The 17285-nt window shown below is 42.2% G+C and overlaps 2 protein-coding genes across 3 annotated transcripts in view; one reads left to right on the forward strand and one right to left on the reverse strand.

Moving 5' to 3' along the window:
- The window catches only part of SIDT1 (SID1 transmembrane family member 1), a 93646-nt gene that overhangs the window by 13491 nt on the left and 62870 nt on the right, over positions 1-17285 (reverse strand). Inside the window, exons 11-19 of the mRNA XM_037525541.2 lie at positions 13778-13849; positions 12321-12466; positions 11509-11582; positions 10554-10620; positions 9579-9652; positions 6569-6692; positions 6245-6362; positions 2684-2820; positions 1946-2054 (exon numbers count right to left, since the gene is read on the reverse strand). Of these exons, the coding sequence (XP_037381438.1) occupies positions 1946-2054; positions 2684-2820; positions 6245-6362; positions 6569-6692; positions 9579-9652; positions 10554-10620; positions 11509-11582; positions 12321-12466; positions 13778-13849 (921 nt within the window). The remainder of the gene's footprint in view (positions 1-1945; positions 2055-2683; positions 2821-6244; positions 6363-6568; positions 6693-9578; positions 9653-10553; positions 10621-11508; positions 11583-12320; positions 12467-13777; positions 13850-17285) is intronic.
- Positions 481-17285, forward strand: part of SPICE1 (spindle and centriole associated protein 1) — a 139246-nt gene continuing 122441 nt past the window's right edge. The window contains exon 1 of one of the 2 annotated variants that reach the window (XM_037525531.2): positions 481-573. The gene's annotated coding sequence lies outside the window, so the exon portion shown is untranslated. Of the gene's footprint in view, positions 574-1607; positions 1716-17285 lie in introns of those variants that run through there. The other variant, XM_054700596.1, reaches the window with a different exon arrangement.

The following is a 17285-nucleotide window of genomic DNA, read 5'->3' on the forward strand; positions in this document are numbered from 1 at the left end:
AGGTACAAGCCACAGAAGAAAGATCTTCGTGCAGTATTGCCAAGAATTCACGCACACGTGAAAAAAAATGTTTCATTGTGTCCTTTTGAATGTATCACTTTTATTTTTCATTCTATTCTCTTTCATAGGCAAGTTGCCCGACGGTCTACTCTTTATGTGGCGAAAATGTTTTTAGGGGAAAATGGTGGTGGTCAAAACACTTGTGGCGAAACTGCTTCCGGCGAAACCACCCAGACGTCGGGCAAGGGTTGCGCGTGCGCGCCTGAGACCCCTCCGGACCCCGGCACAGAGGCGGGGCTGGGAGAGAAGAGGGGCGGGGCTTGGGAGAGAAGAGGGGCGGGGGTGGGAGAGAAGAGGGGCAGGGCTTGGGAGAGAAGAGGGGCGGGGCTGGGAGAGAAGAGGGGCGGGGCTGGGAGAGAAGAGGGGCGGGGCTTGAGAGAGAAGAGGGGCGGGGCTGGGAGAGAAGAGGGGCGGGCCTGGACCGCTCCGCCTGGTACAGCTGTGTTCTGGAAAGTTCTTGCGAGGAACCTAGGCTTCTGCGTTTGAACGGAGACATTCTATGATGTACCAAAGGTATGTTAATTTATCTTTTTGTTCGTCCCCCTTCCTTCCATTTAGTAATAGTCTTTTAGTCGGCTTTGAAACGTTAAATCTGATACATAGGATATGCGAAGTTTTATTTGCAGTCGTGCCTTTGGCTCTGCAAAAGCCAAGGGGCGGGGCCTTTGTGTATAGACAGCAAGTCCTTCAATAACGATGTGTCATTCAACTTTAGTCATTTCATTATAACGTTGATGAGAAAAAAAAAAATTGGTTCCTGACAGGGAACACTGTCTGCGTTGGCTTTGCGTATTGTCATGATGTCTGTGTGGGTTTTCCCACGTTTTCCCTCATATCCCAGAGATAGGCAGGTTTGGTTCATTGGTGTGTCCAGATTGTTCCAGGAGTGAATATGAGCACGACCCTAGGGATTGGCTTCTACCTTGCACCCCAAATTGCCGGGTTAGGCTCCTAGGTTCCAGCCATCCTCTCCCCTGAACTAGGATAAGCAGGTTGAAAAATGAAAGAATACAATTTATTGTTTAATATTATTGGGTTATGTTTTATGTGACCAGAAATATGCTGTGGGAACTCAGCTCTTGTTTATATCAGCCTATGGTTAAGTGGTTTTGTTATGTCTTAGTCGTTGTTTCTCTTAAAGTTGCAGTTTCCAAGAGTCTACTGATGATGTTAAGTGAGACTTACTGTATAGTGATTTTTCTTGAGCTATACAAAAGAATATATAAATCTGATTTCCTGGATCTTAAAATAACTGGTAAAATTTAAATGCTCTGTGATAGACTAAACTTGCTCCCCACGTTAACGACTGACTACCACCACCACCAGATTGAAGATGATTTCTGTGGAACACAGTTCTAATATGACACTTTCACATTGACAGAGGGAATTCAGCAAGTGTCCTGCCTCCAAGATGGGCAAGTTGGCCTCAGAAAAATTCCTAGAATTTGAAAATAATATAGAATTCATTCTTGATGACCATTTAACATCATAAATTAGAGAAATGCTCCTTTTTAATGCTAGAAGAAAACAAAAAAATATTCTTCCAGGTGGAACTAGTGGTGTCATGACCATACTGTTCTGCAGATGGATTTTCAGAGTTTGGGGGACTGCGAAGTCTTTGGGCCTTGAAGTTGGAGGTATGCTTCAGCTCTGAGGTATGGCAAGCCTAATGTGCTAAGTTGTTGGAAGCAGAATTGGAGATAAGAGAATCCTGAGGGAGAGGAAGGTCTTGGGGAGGACATATGCTGTTAAACACATGTACAATTTAAAATGTGTGCTTTTATGATGACCAGTAACACTTCCATTTTGGATAAGTGAAAACAAGGCTTTCCTTTCTTGGGGTTAATTCATCAGTGTATTTAGTGTAAAGTAACAAGTCACTCACCTATCTTGAAACGGCCCATGTAGTAGATCTGGGTGCTGAGGGCCAGAGAGGCCAGGATATGGATTGCAGAGAAGATGACCCAGAACCACATGTCATTTTTGCCAAACACCTAGATGCAAATAAGGAAGTTACCTTCATCTGTGATTTTTCCCCAGAGAACTCACTTAAAATCATTGTGCTTCTCATGTATGCACAGAGTCAGAAATCAAACTGTATGCGCTTTTTTTTTGGCCCCTTCTCTGAGTACTCAGTGATCTTACTGCACTCAGAGCAGGAAAAAGAAGGCTGCACCATTAAATGAAAATGGAAATGGAAGAAATGAGTGGGGCAGCCAAACAATAATGATGAAGGGACAGTGGGGGTTGGGGGGGGGGCGCTAATGCTCTTCCAAGAACCAAAGACAACTTACACTAGTCTATGTACATTTAGAAAGCGGTTTCTGTTCTTTTTAACTCAATTGCTCTGATCATCTTGTACATCTCTATTCTAATCTCATATGTGCCCAGTCCCAACTTATATTAAAATGTTCCAGTAGTTTCATAGATAGCTATTACACTATTAAAAATAATTACTTAATAAATTAGTTAATAAATAAAATGCTATGGATGGACCTATGAATAGAGCATGTCAAGAACAAACGATTAACCTGTTCATTTGATGTCCAAAAAACAAATAACATAAAACCTCTCAAGAAGACACCATTGGAAAGCAGGGCTGAGGCTGTGGAGAGGGACTCACCACTCCAAGGACGGTGAGCGTGATGACCACAGCGAAGGAGGCGTAGGCAGCGTAGGCGCTGGCATTGATGTCTGGATGGCGAGTCTGGTAGAGCTTCAGCATGCAGAGCCCGGCAATTATGTACATGAAGGAGGTGTCTGAGGGCACAGAGAGGAGTGCAGCAGTCAGGATCCAACAGTCTACACGCAGATTCTCTTCAGCCTCAGTAAACCCTTGCCATTAGTAAATAGAGTATTTACTGCCCTCAGACTATGGAGACCTCCAATTTGCTCACCTCCCCGGGTACTTTCTCTAGGCAGATCCCTTGTACTCCAGTTCTAAGCCCCTCCAAGGCTGTTCCTAGCCACAGAAGAAAATCATTTGATGATATGGCAAATAACTGACTGTCCCCACTTGCAGGGGTTCTTGGTGACAGTTAAGGTGGTATAACAATAAAAGTAATCCTGGGTGGGTATAGGAGGGCCTTCTCAGCATCCTGAGATATAACCACATTGATTACTGCTCATATAGAGCTTTATAACCTAGAGATAGAAAATAGTTGATAAATCTTTAAAAGCTGTTATTGGTGGTTAAACGGTTATAGAACACAGTGTGATAAATTAATGTTTGTTTACTATAAATGTAGCAAAACTATATACACAATTGGGAAAGATAAATACCAAATTAATCATAATTCTAGGGAAGGAGAGAAGGGAATACATTTGGAAAGTAGTTCAAAACAGGACCTCACTACCAAGGCTGATGGGTTGGGGATCGGGAACAAATGAGAGAGGAGGCCCAATGGACTGGAAGATTATGGGTGCTTTGGTGGTGGGTGTGGTGGAGTATCATACATCTGAAGAGGTCTGAACCTCTACCCCAAAAACATATGCGGTGTTGTAAATCAGTGCTACCTCAAAAAAAGTAATATAATTAAAAAATAAAAGCAAAACAGAACCTCAACTTTACACTGTTTTATTTCTTAAAAAGAACTTTTAAGGAAATATACTTACTATTTTTTTTAATTGGGCTAACATTGGTTTACACCATTGTATATGATTTAGATGTCTAGGATCACCCCCTGTCAGGTGTCGTTACCACACTGCACCCACCACCGAGACACTAATAGTGCTCCAGCACAGTCTGTTGTTCTCCTGCCCTGCTTTGTTCTTTTCCATTCCCCTCCCTCTTTGGTAGCCTCAGTTCTGCAGCCAGATATCTTGGGCTTATTATTTCTTTGACTTTGTTTCTCTATATTCCACACAAAGTGCCACCATTTGATGTTTGTCTTTATCCTCTGACTTACTTTGTTTAGCATAACGGCAAGAGTTTATCTTTCTTAATAGCTGAGTAGTATTCTTAATAGCTGAGTTTATCTTTCTTAATAGCTGATAACACATCACCCTAATTCACTCATCTGTCCATTGCTTGGCTAATGTAAATAGGCTGCAGTGAACATAGGAGTGTGTATATCCCTTCAAATTAGTGTTTTTGTATTCTTTGGGTGAATACCTACAAGTGAGATTGCTGGGTCATGTGGTAGATCACTTTTATTTTTTATTTTTTTTAAGATTTATTTATTATTTATACATACAAGAGCTGGGCTACAGGCCAGAGATGTGGGGGTGAGAGGATTCACCAGAGACAGAGTGGGGAACAGAACAGGCAGACTGACTGAAATACACTGCTGAGGGGAGCAGCAGGCGAGACAGGAGAGGTCTGCTGTGCCATGGGGGAATCTCCCTGGCCGACTGGGGATCGAACTCGTGCTGCAGAGGCTGTGGGTTGCTTCATAGTGCGGTGCTTAACCCCTTGCGCCACCAGGGAGGCCTGGTAGATCAACTTTTAATATTTTAAGAAACCTCCAATTTTAAAATGTGGCCTTTTCTTTATTCTGAGTGGTGAATGGTTCTGTTCTCTATAGTTTTATATCGAAATGTTTTCTAATTAAAAAAATTTAAAATGTGAAGGAATTTCTGTGGTCAGGGTTAACAGAGGCCAGGGCACAAACATAAAAATGACTATTTTTAAAATCCTTGTCCTTGAGAGTGGGGGGCATTTTTAATTGCTAACTACAAATATCAGTAATTCCCTTCTTCCCTAACAGCACCTCAACACAAACAAAATATCTTAGCCCCATTTTCAATTCAGAAATGAATTCCCTCCCAGCCTGCTTGCTTCAGGAAGGCTAACTCTGCCCCTGGTGCCATGATGGATCTCATGGGTCGGAAGATAATTCCACCTCTTTACCACTGTAATTGGCATAGTAACTCAGGCCTGGCCTGACCCACAATTAGGAATGACTATGGAATAGGCTTATCACTGTTTAAACTATTGAGGTATGAGGGGCCTCCCCGGTGGCGCAGCGGCTGAGCGCTGGGTTGCGAAGCTGCCCGCAGCCTCTGCAGTGCTGGTTCGATTCCCGGCTGCTCCCCGGCCACTGGAGGAGGGTCCCACATGGCGTGCAGACCTCCCCTGCCGCCCGCTGCTCCCCTCAGCAGTGTACCTCAGTCTGCCTGTTCTGCTCCCCGCTCTGGCTCTGGTGAGCTCCCTCACCCTCCCGCGCTTCTGACTGTACCCAGTTCTTGTATAAATAAATAAATACATCTAAAAAAATAAAAAAAATAAACTATTGAGGTATGAGAGGGAATTATCTGGGTAGATTTTTTTTTTTTTTAAGATGTATTTATTTATTTATACAAGCACTGGGCACAGTCAGAAGCGCGGGAGGGTGAGAGAATTCACCAGAGCCAGAGCGGGGAACAGAACAGGCAGAAGGACTGAAGTACACTGCTGAGGGGAGCAGCGGGAGCGGCAGGAGAGGTCTGCGCACCACGTGGGACCCTCGCTGGTCGCCGGGGATCGAACCGGAGCTGCAGAGGCTGTGGCAGCCCCGCAGCCCAGTGCTCAACCGCTGTGCCACCAGGGGAGGCCCTATCTGGGTAGATTTTTAACAGAAGTTTCCTTGCTTCTTTGTGAAGCCACCTATAAGCTAGTTTGCTGCCTCATTATGGGGTGGAGATAGGAAACTAGTACCTGCTGTAGTTATTTTTACCACATGAGGGAAGATAGCCTGAAGATAAAATCAAAATCCAGCTAAGCACAAAGGGATCACAGAGCAACTGCTGCCACATAAACCAGCCACTTTCCACCTCTGCATGCTCAGTCAGCTGATAAATGTTCTTATTATTTAATCCAAGTTGAAGTGAATTTTCTAGTACTTTTATCCCAAAACAGTTTAATTGCTACATTAGGCCACATTATATGGAGGGATCTTTCCAAATATCTGTTGGTGGATTCTGTCTGGCTTGTGGCCTAATGTTTAACCCGATGCCCACCTTCAGGTCTCGCCATGTGATCCACATTCAGTGTTTGAGTGTCTTCTAGTCCAAAAGGTGATCAGAGACAATAAATGGTACAACATGGAGAAACCATGATGGGTAGTGAGGTGCCATCAGATCAGTTCAGCTCACATAAAATGTCATTTAATTTTTGCAGGCATGGTTTTAAGTATTTTGGAGAGGGTCCCAGTATAAGACTCCTCTAACTCAAGTCTGTGTAGTTGCTGTAAATTTTAATTACCGAATTGGAAGTTGGAGTAATTAGGGCAGACATGATAACAAGCACTGAGCACGCCTTCCATCATCAATGCAATGCCCATAGCATAGAAGAGACCAAAGTGTTTGGGAATCCCATACTCCTGAAAAAGGAGAAAGCATGGTCAGTAGAAAGATACCAATTAGTGACATAGCCACAGAATCTGGAAACCCAGGCTTCTGGTCTCATGTGGCTCATTATACACAATCTGTTGTCATACCATCAAACCAGACGTCCCTTCCCATCGATCCTGTTTGGAATTGTAATCCTTCCTAGCTCCCTCCTCCAGTTTACCCACATTCTTCTCACCATGGCAAAGATGTCCTTGGCTTCCAGGGCTCTTCGATGGAGAATGTCCCGGCGTAAGACTATGAGCAGGAAGAGGAAGCCCAGAAGCACATGGCCCAGGTTACTGAGGATGTTGTTGAAGGCACTAAAAGGCCAGAGAAACCAAGAGAGTCAAGAAATGCGTTTAAATAATGAATGAACTCAGCATCCCATGTTTTGCGCCATAACCCTTTTATTTGTAGAATATGTATTTTTAATTTTTTTTAATATTTTTTTACATCATCGTTCATTTTTAAAATTTTATTTATTTATTTTTATTTAAATATTTTATTTTATATAATTCTTACATCTTTTTTCATCTTTGCACAATGTATGCATTTTCATTGTGGTTATATTCCCCATACAATTGCACCCCCCCCTTATTTTGACTTTAGTCCTTCCTTTCCCCGCCCCCTTACCCCCCCCCCCCGTAGTGTGTCTCTGGTTTATAGTTGCTTGTTGATTGTGATTTTTACTTTGTATTGATTAGTCTTTTTCCTGGTCTCTTATTTAGGTTTTCTAAATTCCTGTTATGAGTGAGACCATCCGGTATATTTCTTTTTCTTTCTGACTTATTTTGCTGAGCATGATCCCTTCTAGCTTCATCCATGTTGCAGCAAACTGCATGTGTTTATCTTTTTTGATTGCTGAGTAATATTCCATTGTATATATGTACCACATCTTCTTGATCCAGTCATCTGTTTTTGGGCATTTGGATTAAAGAACTAGACATAAGACCTGAAACCATAAAATACATAGAAGGAAATATAGGCGAAACACTACATGACATGCACCTCAGAGACATCTTTACAGACACATCACCCAAAACAGTGATAGTGAAGGCAAAGATCAACAGCTGGGACTACATCAAATTAAAGAGCTTCTGCACAGCAAAAGAGACAATAACAAAAACAAAGAGAAACCCCACCGACTGGGAGAACATTTTTGCACACAACACTAACAATAAAGGACTGATCACAAAAATCTACAAAGAGCTGACGAGACTCAACAAAAACAAAGAAAATAATCCAGTCAAAAAATGGGCAGAAGAGCTAAAAAGAAACTTCTCTGAAGAAGAAATGCAAATGGCCAACAGGCATATGAAAAATTGTTCAACATCACTTGCAATCAGGGAAATGCAAATCAAAACTACCATGAGATACCATCTCACACCAGTGAGAATGGCACATATTAAAAAAACTAGCAACAGCAAATGTTGGCGAGGGTGTGGAGAAAAAGGAACTCTCCTGCACTGCTGGTGGGAGTGCAAAGCTCTCCAACCACTATGGAGAGCTGTGTGGAGATTTCTTGACCTACTAAACATAGAGCTTCCATATGATCCAGCAATTCCACTCCTAGGTATTTACCCAAATGACACAGAAACAGTAATTCCAAAGGGCACCTGCACCCCTGTATTTATAGCATTGTTCATTTTTAAACAATATTTCCTTCCCCTGACCCCCTCAGGTGTAGTCTCCACAGAGTTTCCTTCAACAGTGCACTCGTGCACCATCACTTCGGTCCCCTGTGCTCTTCCCTCCTTCTCTCTGATCCCTCTCCCTCCTCCATAACCTTTTCATAAGATGTCAGGAACAGCATGTCATCAGAAATCCTCTCTAACTTAATTGCTTCACCTCAGGATGATTAGTCTGTGATAATATGTCCATTTCCTCTTCAGGGTGTCTGCTCTGCTTCCCTAACACTCACCCAAACCTCTCTTGCCCCAATAGTACTGGCATGGAAGGGATCCTAGGAAAGAGAGCTTCACTAGTGAGGGGCCAAGTGTTTCAGCTACACTGTGACAGTGGATGCCGATAGACCCATGCTGTGTGTCGGTATTTAGCTGTGTGACTGAATTTCATGATAAGTGTCAGATAGACCTAGCCAGGCAGCTTTATTTCAGTAAAAGGAGTTTGGTTCAGTTGTGGAATAAGAAGCCAGATTCTCGGGCCTCCCCGGTGGCGCAGCGGTTGAGCGCTGGGTTGCGAAGCTGCCCGCAGCCTCTGCAGCGACGGTTCGATCCCCAGCTGCTCCCTGGCCACCAGAGGAGGGTCCCACATGGCGCGCAGACCTCTCCTGCAGCCCGCTGCTCCCCTCAGCACTGTACTTCGGTAATTCTGCCTGCTCTGCTCCCTGCTCTGGCTCTGGTGAATTCTCTCACCCTCCCGCACTTCTGACTGTACCCAGTGCTTATATAAATAAATAAATAAATCTTTAAAAAAAAAAAAAAAGAAGCCAGATTCTCAACAGCCAGGCAAATGCTCTGTGCACTTCACCATTCTGCTCTGTGTACTTCTGTTCTGGTGGCTGCAGCATGGCCTGGGAGGCAGCAGGCCTGGGTTGGAAAGCCACCATCATTAATAGTCGAGAGCCTTTTAGTGAGTCCTTCACTTTCTAAGCTTTAAGTGTCTTCATCTAAAAAGGGGATAGGGGCCTTCCTGGTGGCACAAGGGGTTAGGCACTGCACTATGAAGCAATTCGCAGCCTCTGCAGCACAAGTTCAATCCCCAGCCGGCCAGAGAGCAACCCACGTGGCGAAGCAGACCTCTCCTGTGTCGCCTGCTGCTCCCCTCAGCAATGTATTTCAGTCAGTCTGCCTGTTCTGTGCCCTACTCTGTCTCTGGTGAATCCTCTCACCTCCCGCATCTCTGGACTGTACCCCAGCTCTTGTATGCATAAATAAAATAAAATAAAAAATAAAAAGGGGATAGTAAGAATATATTCATCGCATGAGGTTGTATAATGGATTAGATGTATTAGCAGCTCATAACCTGCCCTCTCCTCAGCAGATTATTCTTAGGAATGTTTCCTGAGGCCCCCACATAGAAAGGAGAGAAACATACCTGTTCTCAACTTCTGGAAATCATTCCTTTTTACTCTTTACTGGGGTAGTCTCCAACAGTGGTTTTTAGTGTCTTTAAAAACTGAAATTAAACATTATACACTAAGGCATCTCTAAATGTCTCATGAACAACCAGAGAACTGAACTTACCTCAGCACCCCCAAGGGGTGAGCACAGAGGAAGTTGTAGTAGCAGATGTCCTGGTTGCCAGTGACATTTACCACCTGTAAAATTAAGAGCAAAAAGAGGAGGTGCAATTTTTCTTTGTCATCTGAGCCTAGCCTGAAGTCATAAAAACTGGACAATGCTCACAGTGACATACTGTGGGTAATCAACAGTGTAGCCAGGGAATGTTCTCAGCAAGGGATGGGTCATTATCTGCCCATTAGCTGTGCTTTGCACAGCATCAGCACATATCCTTTAAATGCTACCATCTTGCTTTGAATTGAAATATTCTATGTCTCTCATTAGGTGGCCTCAAGGTGGAATTCAATGGAGTGCATTTTCTTTATTCTCATTATTAAAGAAGTATGAAAGGATGCTAACAATGAGACTTTCCTATTAGGACTCTTGTGATGTGTCCTGTTTTCTAGATGAATATTGGGAGGGCCTGGAGCTATCCCAGCCTCTCGGTGATTAGAATAACCACAGGGCAGGCAGATGGGAGATGTGTCAGTTTTCCATATTTATCATCATCTCTGACATTAGAACCTTGCCAGACCACAGCACAGCTCTAGATTCTGACAGAGAAGTAGTCAGAGAATATTTAGATTATAAACAGTGGTGCTCAAACCTCTTAAAGTCATTGTTACATAAGTATGAAGTTGGCTAAATATTATTGGCCACTGACTCTCAAAGTTGCCTGAGAATTGGAATCACCGGGAGTTTAGTCAATATTGATATGTGGTAGAGCAAATCTTTTATTCTTTAGGTAGATAAAACGTCATCTCTTTTATCTTGCAAAATAAATATTGGGCACACACACAAAAAAAATACTGAAGCCTGGTTTTACTTTCCGACTCTGACCTAATTGGTGTGGAGAACAGCTTGGACACTGTAAGTCACAGCAAATATTTTCCCCTGCAGAATGACAGCTAGGATTCTAGGGTTTGGGGTGGCACTTACTGTCTGGTAGGTGATGACCAGCTCAATTACAGGCAGTGCATAAAACACAGCAATGGTGATGATGTTCCTAAGCAGGCCGAAAGAACCAGAAAAATTATTTTTAAATTAACAGTGGGATCTCTGTTCATTTTTTTTCCCAAGAGTTCTTTCATCTCATAACTTCCTAGGTAACTCACAAAAGTAATTAGAAGCTGATTATGCTGTTCTTGTTTCTCCAGTCTTCCACTGGTACACTCACTGGCAAAACAGTGCAGATAATACTTGCTTCTGGTTAAACAAATTATTAATGAGGGCCTATCTCTTTAGGATGTTTTTAAATTAAAAGAGAGCAGAATGTAAGGAGGGATGGATCCCTCGAAGAGGACGTGGCTCCCTTAGATTAGTTGCCTTTTAGACCCAAAAGATGGTCTCACTATGAAATTCCATGAGACCACCATTGTCCCTTGTTTCTCTCTACTATCAGCATCCCAATAAAAGGGCATTCATGAAGAGATGGGAAGAGCTGTCACAAATGTTAGCATGTCTGAGGGGAGGGACAACTCCCTGGGGAAGGAGGCTGCATCTGTGTGTTTGACCATTGAGTCTTTAGTCTCTGGCTAGTGGTATCATCTTCTCCCAGGGTATTTTCCACCACACTGAGATGCTCTAGACCACTAGTCCCTTTTCCAAGAGTGAGACCTGGTGAGGAGCAGAGTGAATGGCTGCAGCTTAGAGTGTTTCATGGCAGGTAGTGATACATTAATGTTATTTTTCTGCAAGATTTACTGTGTTCCCTAAACTTTGAAATTTTTACTTTGTATTTATATAATTTAGGACCAGTTATCATGGTTCCTTTAAATGCCTATATCTGTGCTCATTAGACATTGAAACTTGTGACAAAAGTGACCGTGGCTTTTATAAAGAGAGCTGATTTTATTATTTGAAAGAACCATGGTCCTGCTGGTCATTGACTTACCAAAAATAAATCTTATATTTTTTGCTCACAATTCTCCGGTCTTTCCTGGACAGATCTGACAGGTAAAGGAACATCTGGGTTGCAAAAAAAAAAAAAAAAAAGAAAAAAAAATACAAAGCTGTACTTAGATTTTCTTGCATAAGATACAAAGGGGAACTTTACAAATTTCAAGTTAATCTCCCAGTAGGGATTGCAGTTATTTAACAAGATTTTTCTTTCAATTTGCATTTGCTGGAATACCTTATTAACAGTCCCGTGTATTTCCCTTGGGATGTTAAGGATTGACTGACTAACGTGGGAAACCTACTGGGAATTTTCTTTTATCTCAAAAATAGACAATTCCCCATTTTCAGAGGTGCGCACTATGTGGCTCTTGAAGAACAGGCTTGAGTCTATGCAGTTCATCTTTATGTCCCTCACTGGATATAACACAATATAACAAAGTATCACCAGAAGGAAATAGCCTCTCCTCTTGTAGGATGATACATGCAGAACCAGTTGGTTTCCCCAGGTATAACCTCATGTGAATCTTTTCTTCCATCTGGTGCATCCCTTTATCCTTGTTGTCCATGGCCAGGCATTTCGGACCCTGAGAATGTTTTAATGCTCTCTTCTCTTTAATCTCCTCACTTTCTTCATCCAAAAAGAAGTGCTAATTAACAGAGGATTGCTTTCAGCCTGTAGTTATGTTTTATCTGAAAGTCCTCTGGAAAAATTGACTTTCTCTGAAGAAAATAAAATTCAAGGAAACCGAAACCTTACTGAACTTATATTTGGCTGCCATCTGCAAGACTACGGGCAGGCAGAGGTACCTTGGTCCGAATGATATTTTTATCACTCTCAATATCTGGCATGGTGTCGAAATCGCTCTCCTCCACGGAGCTGTCTGTGTCGGATTGACCTGGCTGCCCACCGTCGGAGGAGGACATCTGCCTGCCAGGGCTGGAACTTGATTCATCTGAAATAGAAAACTGTCTCCCTTCAAAAGCCAAGAAGAACTCATGAATCCCATTCCTCTCTCTAAAGAGCACAGTGCTGATTCATACTTGAGAATGCTGTGTTGGTAAGAACTCCCTGGGACATGTTCTTTTTCTCAGTTCCTCCTCAGTGGATTTTTAATTTTCCTCTTCTATTTTTATATTGAAATTATCTGTTTCTAAGGCTGAATACATATTAAGAATATAAAGGCACCTGCTCTGTTAACTATTTGGTGCAAAAATTAGATTATGCTTATATTCCATATTTCATATTTTAAAATATGAACACAAATATATAAACATACATATGCACATAGCATCTACCCCATGTCTGTGCAAGCATTCACATTTTTTTATGGATTAGGTATTTATACACAGAAATCTCGCACATGCTGTATCTATGATTATATAATGAAAATGGCATTCTCAGGAAGAATCCTTGTGTTCTTGTGAATTTTTCCCAGAGCAGATGGGAATTTGTGCAGCTTGATGAGCACATGAGCTGAGCCTACCTTCCGCTTTATTTCTTCTATTCAGATGGTTTTTTAAAAAAACCAAAAAAAAGCCCTGTTCTTGCAGAGCCAGAAATAAGTAGCTTGCACTGAGCCCACATGCTTCTAGAAGTTACAGAATAATAGGGCAGGAATACAAGATTCCCAGTTGCTCTACACCAGAATTTTAAGGTCACCATTTGCAGGCCCACAAACATCATGAAAGTACATGGAGGCATCAGGGCATCCTGCTCTAACAAGACAGGAATTCTTTTCCTTTCAGGCCACATCGTAATCACTGGGGCTGCCCGGTGATTGGGTGACTGAGCAAGTTGAACTGTGAAGTTAGCCAAAATGAAAGGTTGTTAGGCAACAACCATGTTCACTTGCAGCCCTTAGTCCTCTGGTCACCCTTACTCCACTAAAACCTGAGAATGAAACAACTGGTCAGTTGATGTCAGGCTCCCTAACATCAGGTTCTGATACATCTTTCATGCCCTAAACTCAGGCTGGGAATAAAAAAAAAAAAATGCCTGTGAAGGCCTTGGGAGTTGATGGCAGCCATTGTGCGGAATTCTGTTCAAGTGTGCTAGTAGATCCAAGAAGTAAAATAATAGAACTGGAGATAAAGGAACCTTCCACATCATCCAACCAATTTATCTTATAAATAAATAAAATGCAATCTTATGTAATTACTGCCTTGCTGCCTCTCAAAGTTACTAGTGGCTGGAGGGCCTTTTATATCCTATTTTCTGGAGAATTAAGAAACTCTTCCAGGTAGGGACTCATTATAGGAAATACCTATTGCTCCATAATTGCTCCCTTCAGGGGTACTGGCAGTAATGGGATGTGACACCACCATATTTCCAGAGCCTGTTAAAAAGAAAAGACAGACACTTTATATTCAGTTACTAAAACAGAAGAACACAGCTCTAGGTAGTTCAAGTCATCAGGTCACAGTATTTTAAATTTGATTTTCTTTTTGCTCTAATACAGGAGTCACCAAACTATGTTCTATACAGCAAATCTAGCCTGCCACCTTTTTAGCTCTTGAACTAATAAGAATGGTTTTTAGGGCCTCCCCAGTGGTGCAGTGGGTTGAGCTTAGCACTGTGAAGCAGCCTCCACGGCGCTGGTTTGATTCCTAGCTGGCCGGGGAGATTCCCACATGGTGCGGCAGACCTCTCCTGTCGTGCACACTGCTCCCCTCAGCAGTGTATTTCAGTCCTTCTGCCTATTCTGCTCCCTGCTCTGTCTCTGGTGGATTCTCTCACCTCCTACGCCTCTGGCCTGTGCACCAGTCTTTGTATAAATAAATAAATCTTTAAAAAAAAAAAAAAAAGAATGGTTTTTAAATAATGGTTGAAGAAAAAAACAAAAGAAAAAGAGTATTTTATGACCGATAGTGAAAATTATGATATTCAAATTTTAGTTCTGTTCTGTTTAGTAGTTCAAGTTCTGTTGAAACAGTCACATTCATTAGGTATGCTTTTGACTCCCGTGCAAAGAGAAGTTGAGCAATTGCAATAGAGACTATATAGTCCAGAGCCTAAAACATTTACTGTATACTTAGGGAGAAAAATGGTGGATTCCTGCTTGACAATAGTGCAGAAACACAAGAGTAAAGGAGCATGAAATGCCAGAAATAAACATGTATGATTAGAGCACTGATATTTAGAAGTTTATTTGTTGTAGCATATATCAGTGCCTATAGGCAGGACAAGCCCAGACAGGAAAGTAATTACTGCACTCCTGGGAGCAATAAGTGATGACAACATGAACTAAGGATGGGAGAAAGATGAGTTATTTTGAGGGATATTTAAGAGGAGGAAGAGGTATTTCTGTTGCCGATTCGCTATTGGCAGTGAGAGAAAATAAATTCTAGGATAATGCTCCTCAAACTTCCAATAAAGTACCCCTCATAGCAAGGAGACTGCCCTTATTCCTCCTGGTCTTTGGCGTCATCTGGAGCCACCCCACAAGCATCACAGAACATCATCTCCCGGTCTTCTCTATGTATTTGTTAATGCCACATTGACAACAGCATCACTGCCAATTCATTGAGTTTATCCATGTCTGAGAATTTGTGAAAATGAGCAAAGAGAACAGAAACCACCAATAAGCAGAGCAGTTTCTTTGACTTTAGGGTCACAGTATATCCAGGACCCATACTCATCTGTGCAGGTGCAGGAGAATGTCTCTTTGCTGCCTCCTGGACTTTGTCAAGGGTCTGGATATTCTCTGGCTGTTGGGAATTTTGATAAAATATTTCCTTTCTGAGAGGTTAGATTGCTTGCCTCACACTACAGACAAAAAGTCTGAGTTAACTGATCATTCTCATCTGTTAATGTCAGGAAATGTTTTCAGTGAAGACCTGTACTGAGGATATTCTATTACGTTAATGCTGTAGCGCATAAAACATGTAAAAGAACCATCCCCCTTCCCAAACAGTTCATTGTTTATCAAGTCAGCTCTCTTCAGCAGACTTACTCATTTCCATTGGTGGGCAGTAAAAACATCGATCGATTTGCATAACAACTTTGTAGGTTTCATATGTTTTTTACTCTTTGATTTCCATGAACAAAAGTAATACAATTTTGAAGTTCAAACATTCAAACAGAAAATTCAATGGCCTTTCAGACTCAGTTTCCTTCTCCCTTCAGTGTACCTTAGCCAAGAGTTAGCTCAGATGGAAAACCAAAGGCCTTTTGTTAACACAGCATTCCTGGTAAGTAAGGCTGTTCCCAGGGGCCTCAGAATCAGAATCTTGGCTTCCAGAATGAAGACCCCCTGACATTATGCTATGCTTGGCGATCCCTTGATTTATTTCTCATTATTTAGAGAAAGTGGATGTTACCTGGCCTTTCTTGGGCTCACCAATAAATATGTAACTTAATGTAATACCATCAGTGCTTTTCATTCAACTTCAAGGCAAAGAAATAGGCTATTTTCAGACTCTTAAATAGGAGGGATTAAATATTTTGAGCACAATAATTTATGAGAATATGTGTGTAATACGTGTTTTTTGATGTGGGACAGATTTAGCATAGTTATGGCATAAGGCTTTGCTGCTGCTTCTGGTACTATTATTTTTCACTGTAACAACTGTCACTACCAGTACCACTAGTGCTGGTACTGTTACTGCTGCTGCTGCTGTTACTGCTACTATATCTACCACTACCACTACTAAAATTTAATGAAAACTTACTGTGTCAGGTAGTTTTTTAAGTTCTTTATAAGAATTTACTTGTTTAATTCTTCAACAGTTCTATGAGGTGTGTACTATTATTGTAACAGGGTGGTCCCCAGGAAAGGGGGAAGTTCCAGGTTCCCTGCCCCACCCAAGGGAGGGTGGAGCTGAGCAGGAAGAGGAGAAGCTGCAGAAGAGACTGAGGAAGGAAGCAGGATGGAGCCAGGCGACCTGGAGGAGGCGCATGGAGCCTAGAGACACGTGAAGAAACTGCGCTTGTCTTTTGGTCGTGGACTGGGTGACACAGATGTGGGTGAGACCCGTGGGGAGGTGACAATGGCAGCTTTTATCTTGATGTTGATTTTGCTCTTTTCCTTCCGGGCTTGTTTGGTTGTTTCTGACTCTTTTCTGTGGGTCCCCACTGGAAGGTGCTTTAGACTTGTGGCAGGCCTTGAGGCCTTGCTCTGGGCCAATCCCATTTGGATGGACTTTTACCCACGAGGGAACGGGTAACTTTGGGTGCTTCATTTAGAAACTGGACTCTTTGCCTTACCTGTATTGTTTCCTAGTTTTATTAAAGATCCTTCCCATTAAAGTCTCATGTGTTTTGTGTTGATGCGGCGGATGGCAGAACCCATTTAGAATGGGCAGGTTTGCGGGGCTTGGGCTGCCCCTCTCCCTGTCCTGTAACATTATCACCATTTTTAAGATGACAGAATAGAGGTGTGGAGAGATCAAGTAATTTGCCCAGAGTCCCTCAGATGGTGGATGAAGAGTGGTTCATTGTATTGGTTTCAGTTAAAATTTATCTTCTTAATTGAAAAGAAGAATACAGGGATTTCCCTTCAAAGTATGAATAACTGGAAGTGGGCGAGTTACTCACTTTCCTGGGGTGCTCAACAATATCTTTCAAAAAGAGAAAAGAAGGTTGAGGCTCATTTGCATTTCCTCTATAATAAACTCATTTTACAGACATATCAAAGCACAATCTTTGCCTTTTAGATTGGCTGCTGCTGTTTGCCAATGATTCCTTATTGGGGTGAGGTTACACTAGCATCTCTCTAGTTTGTGAAGGGGCGTCTCACAGAAACCACTGTATTGGTCTCATCCCCAATATAG

The sequence above is a fragment of the Talpa occidentalis genome, unplaced genomic scaffold, assembly GCF_014898055.3.
Source record: "Talpa occidentalis isolate TD23 unplaced genomic scaffold, MPIMG_talOcc4v2.1 talOcc4.4, whole genome shotgun sequence".
NCBI classification, from domain to species: domain Eukaryota; kingdom Metazoa; phylum Chordata; class Mammalia; order Eulipotyphla; family Talpidae; genus Talpa; species Talpa occidentalis.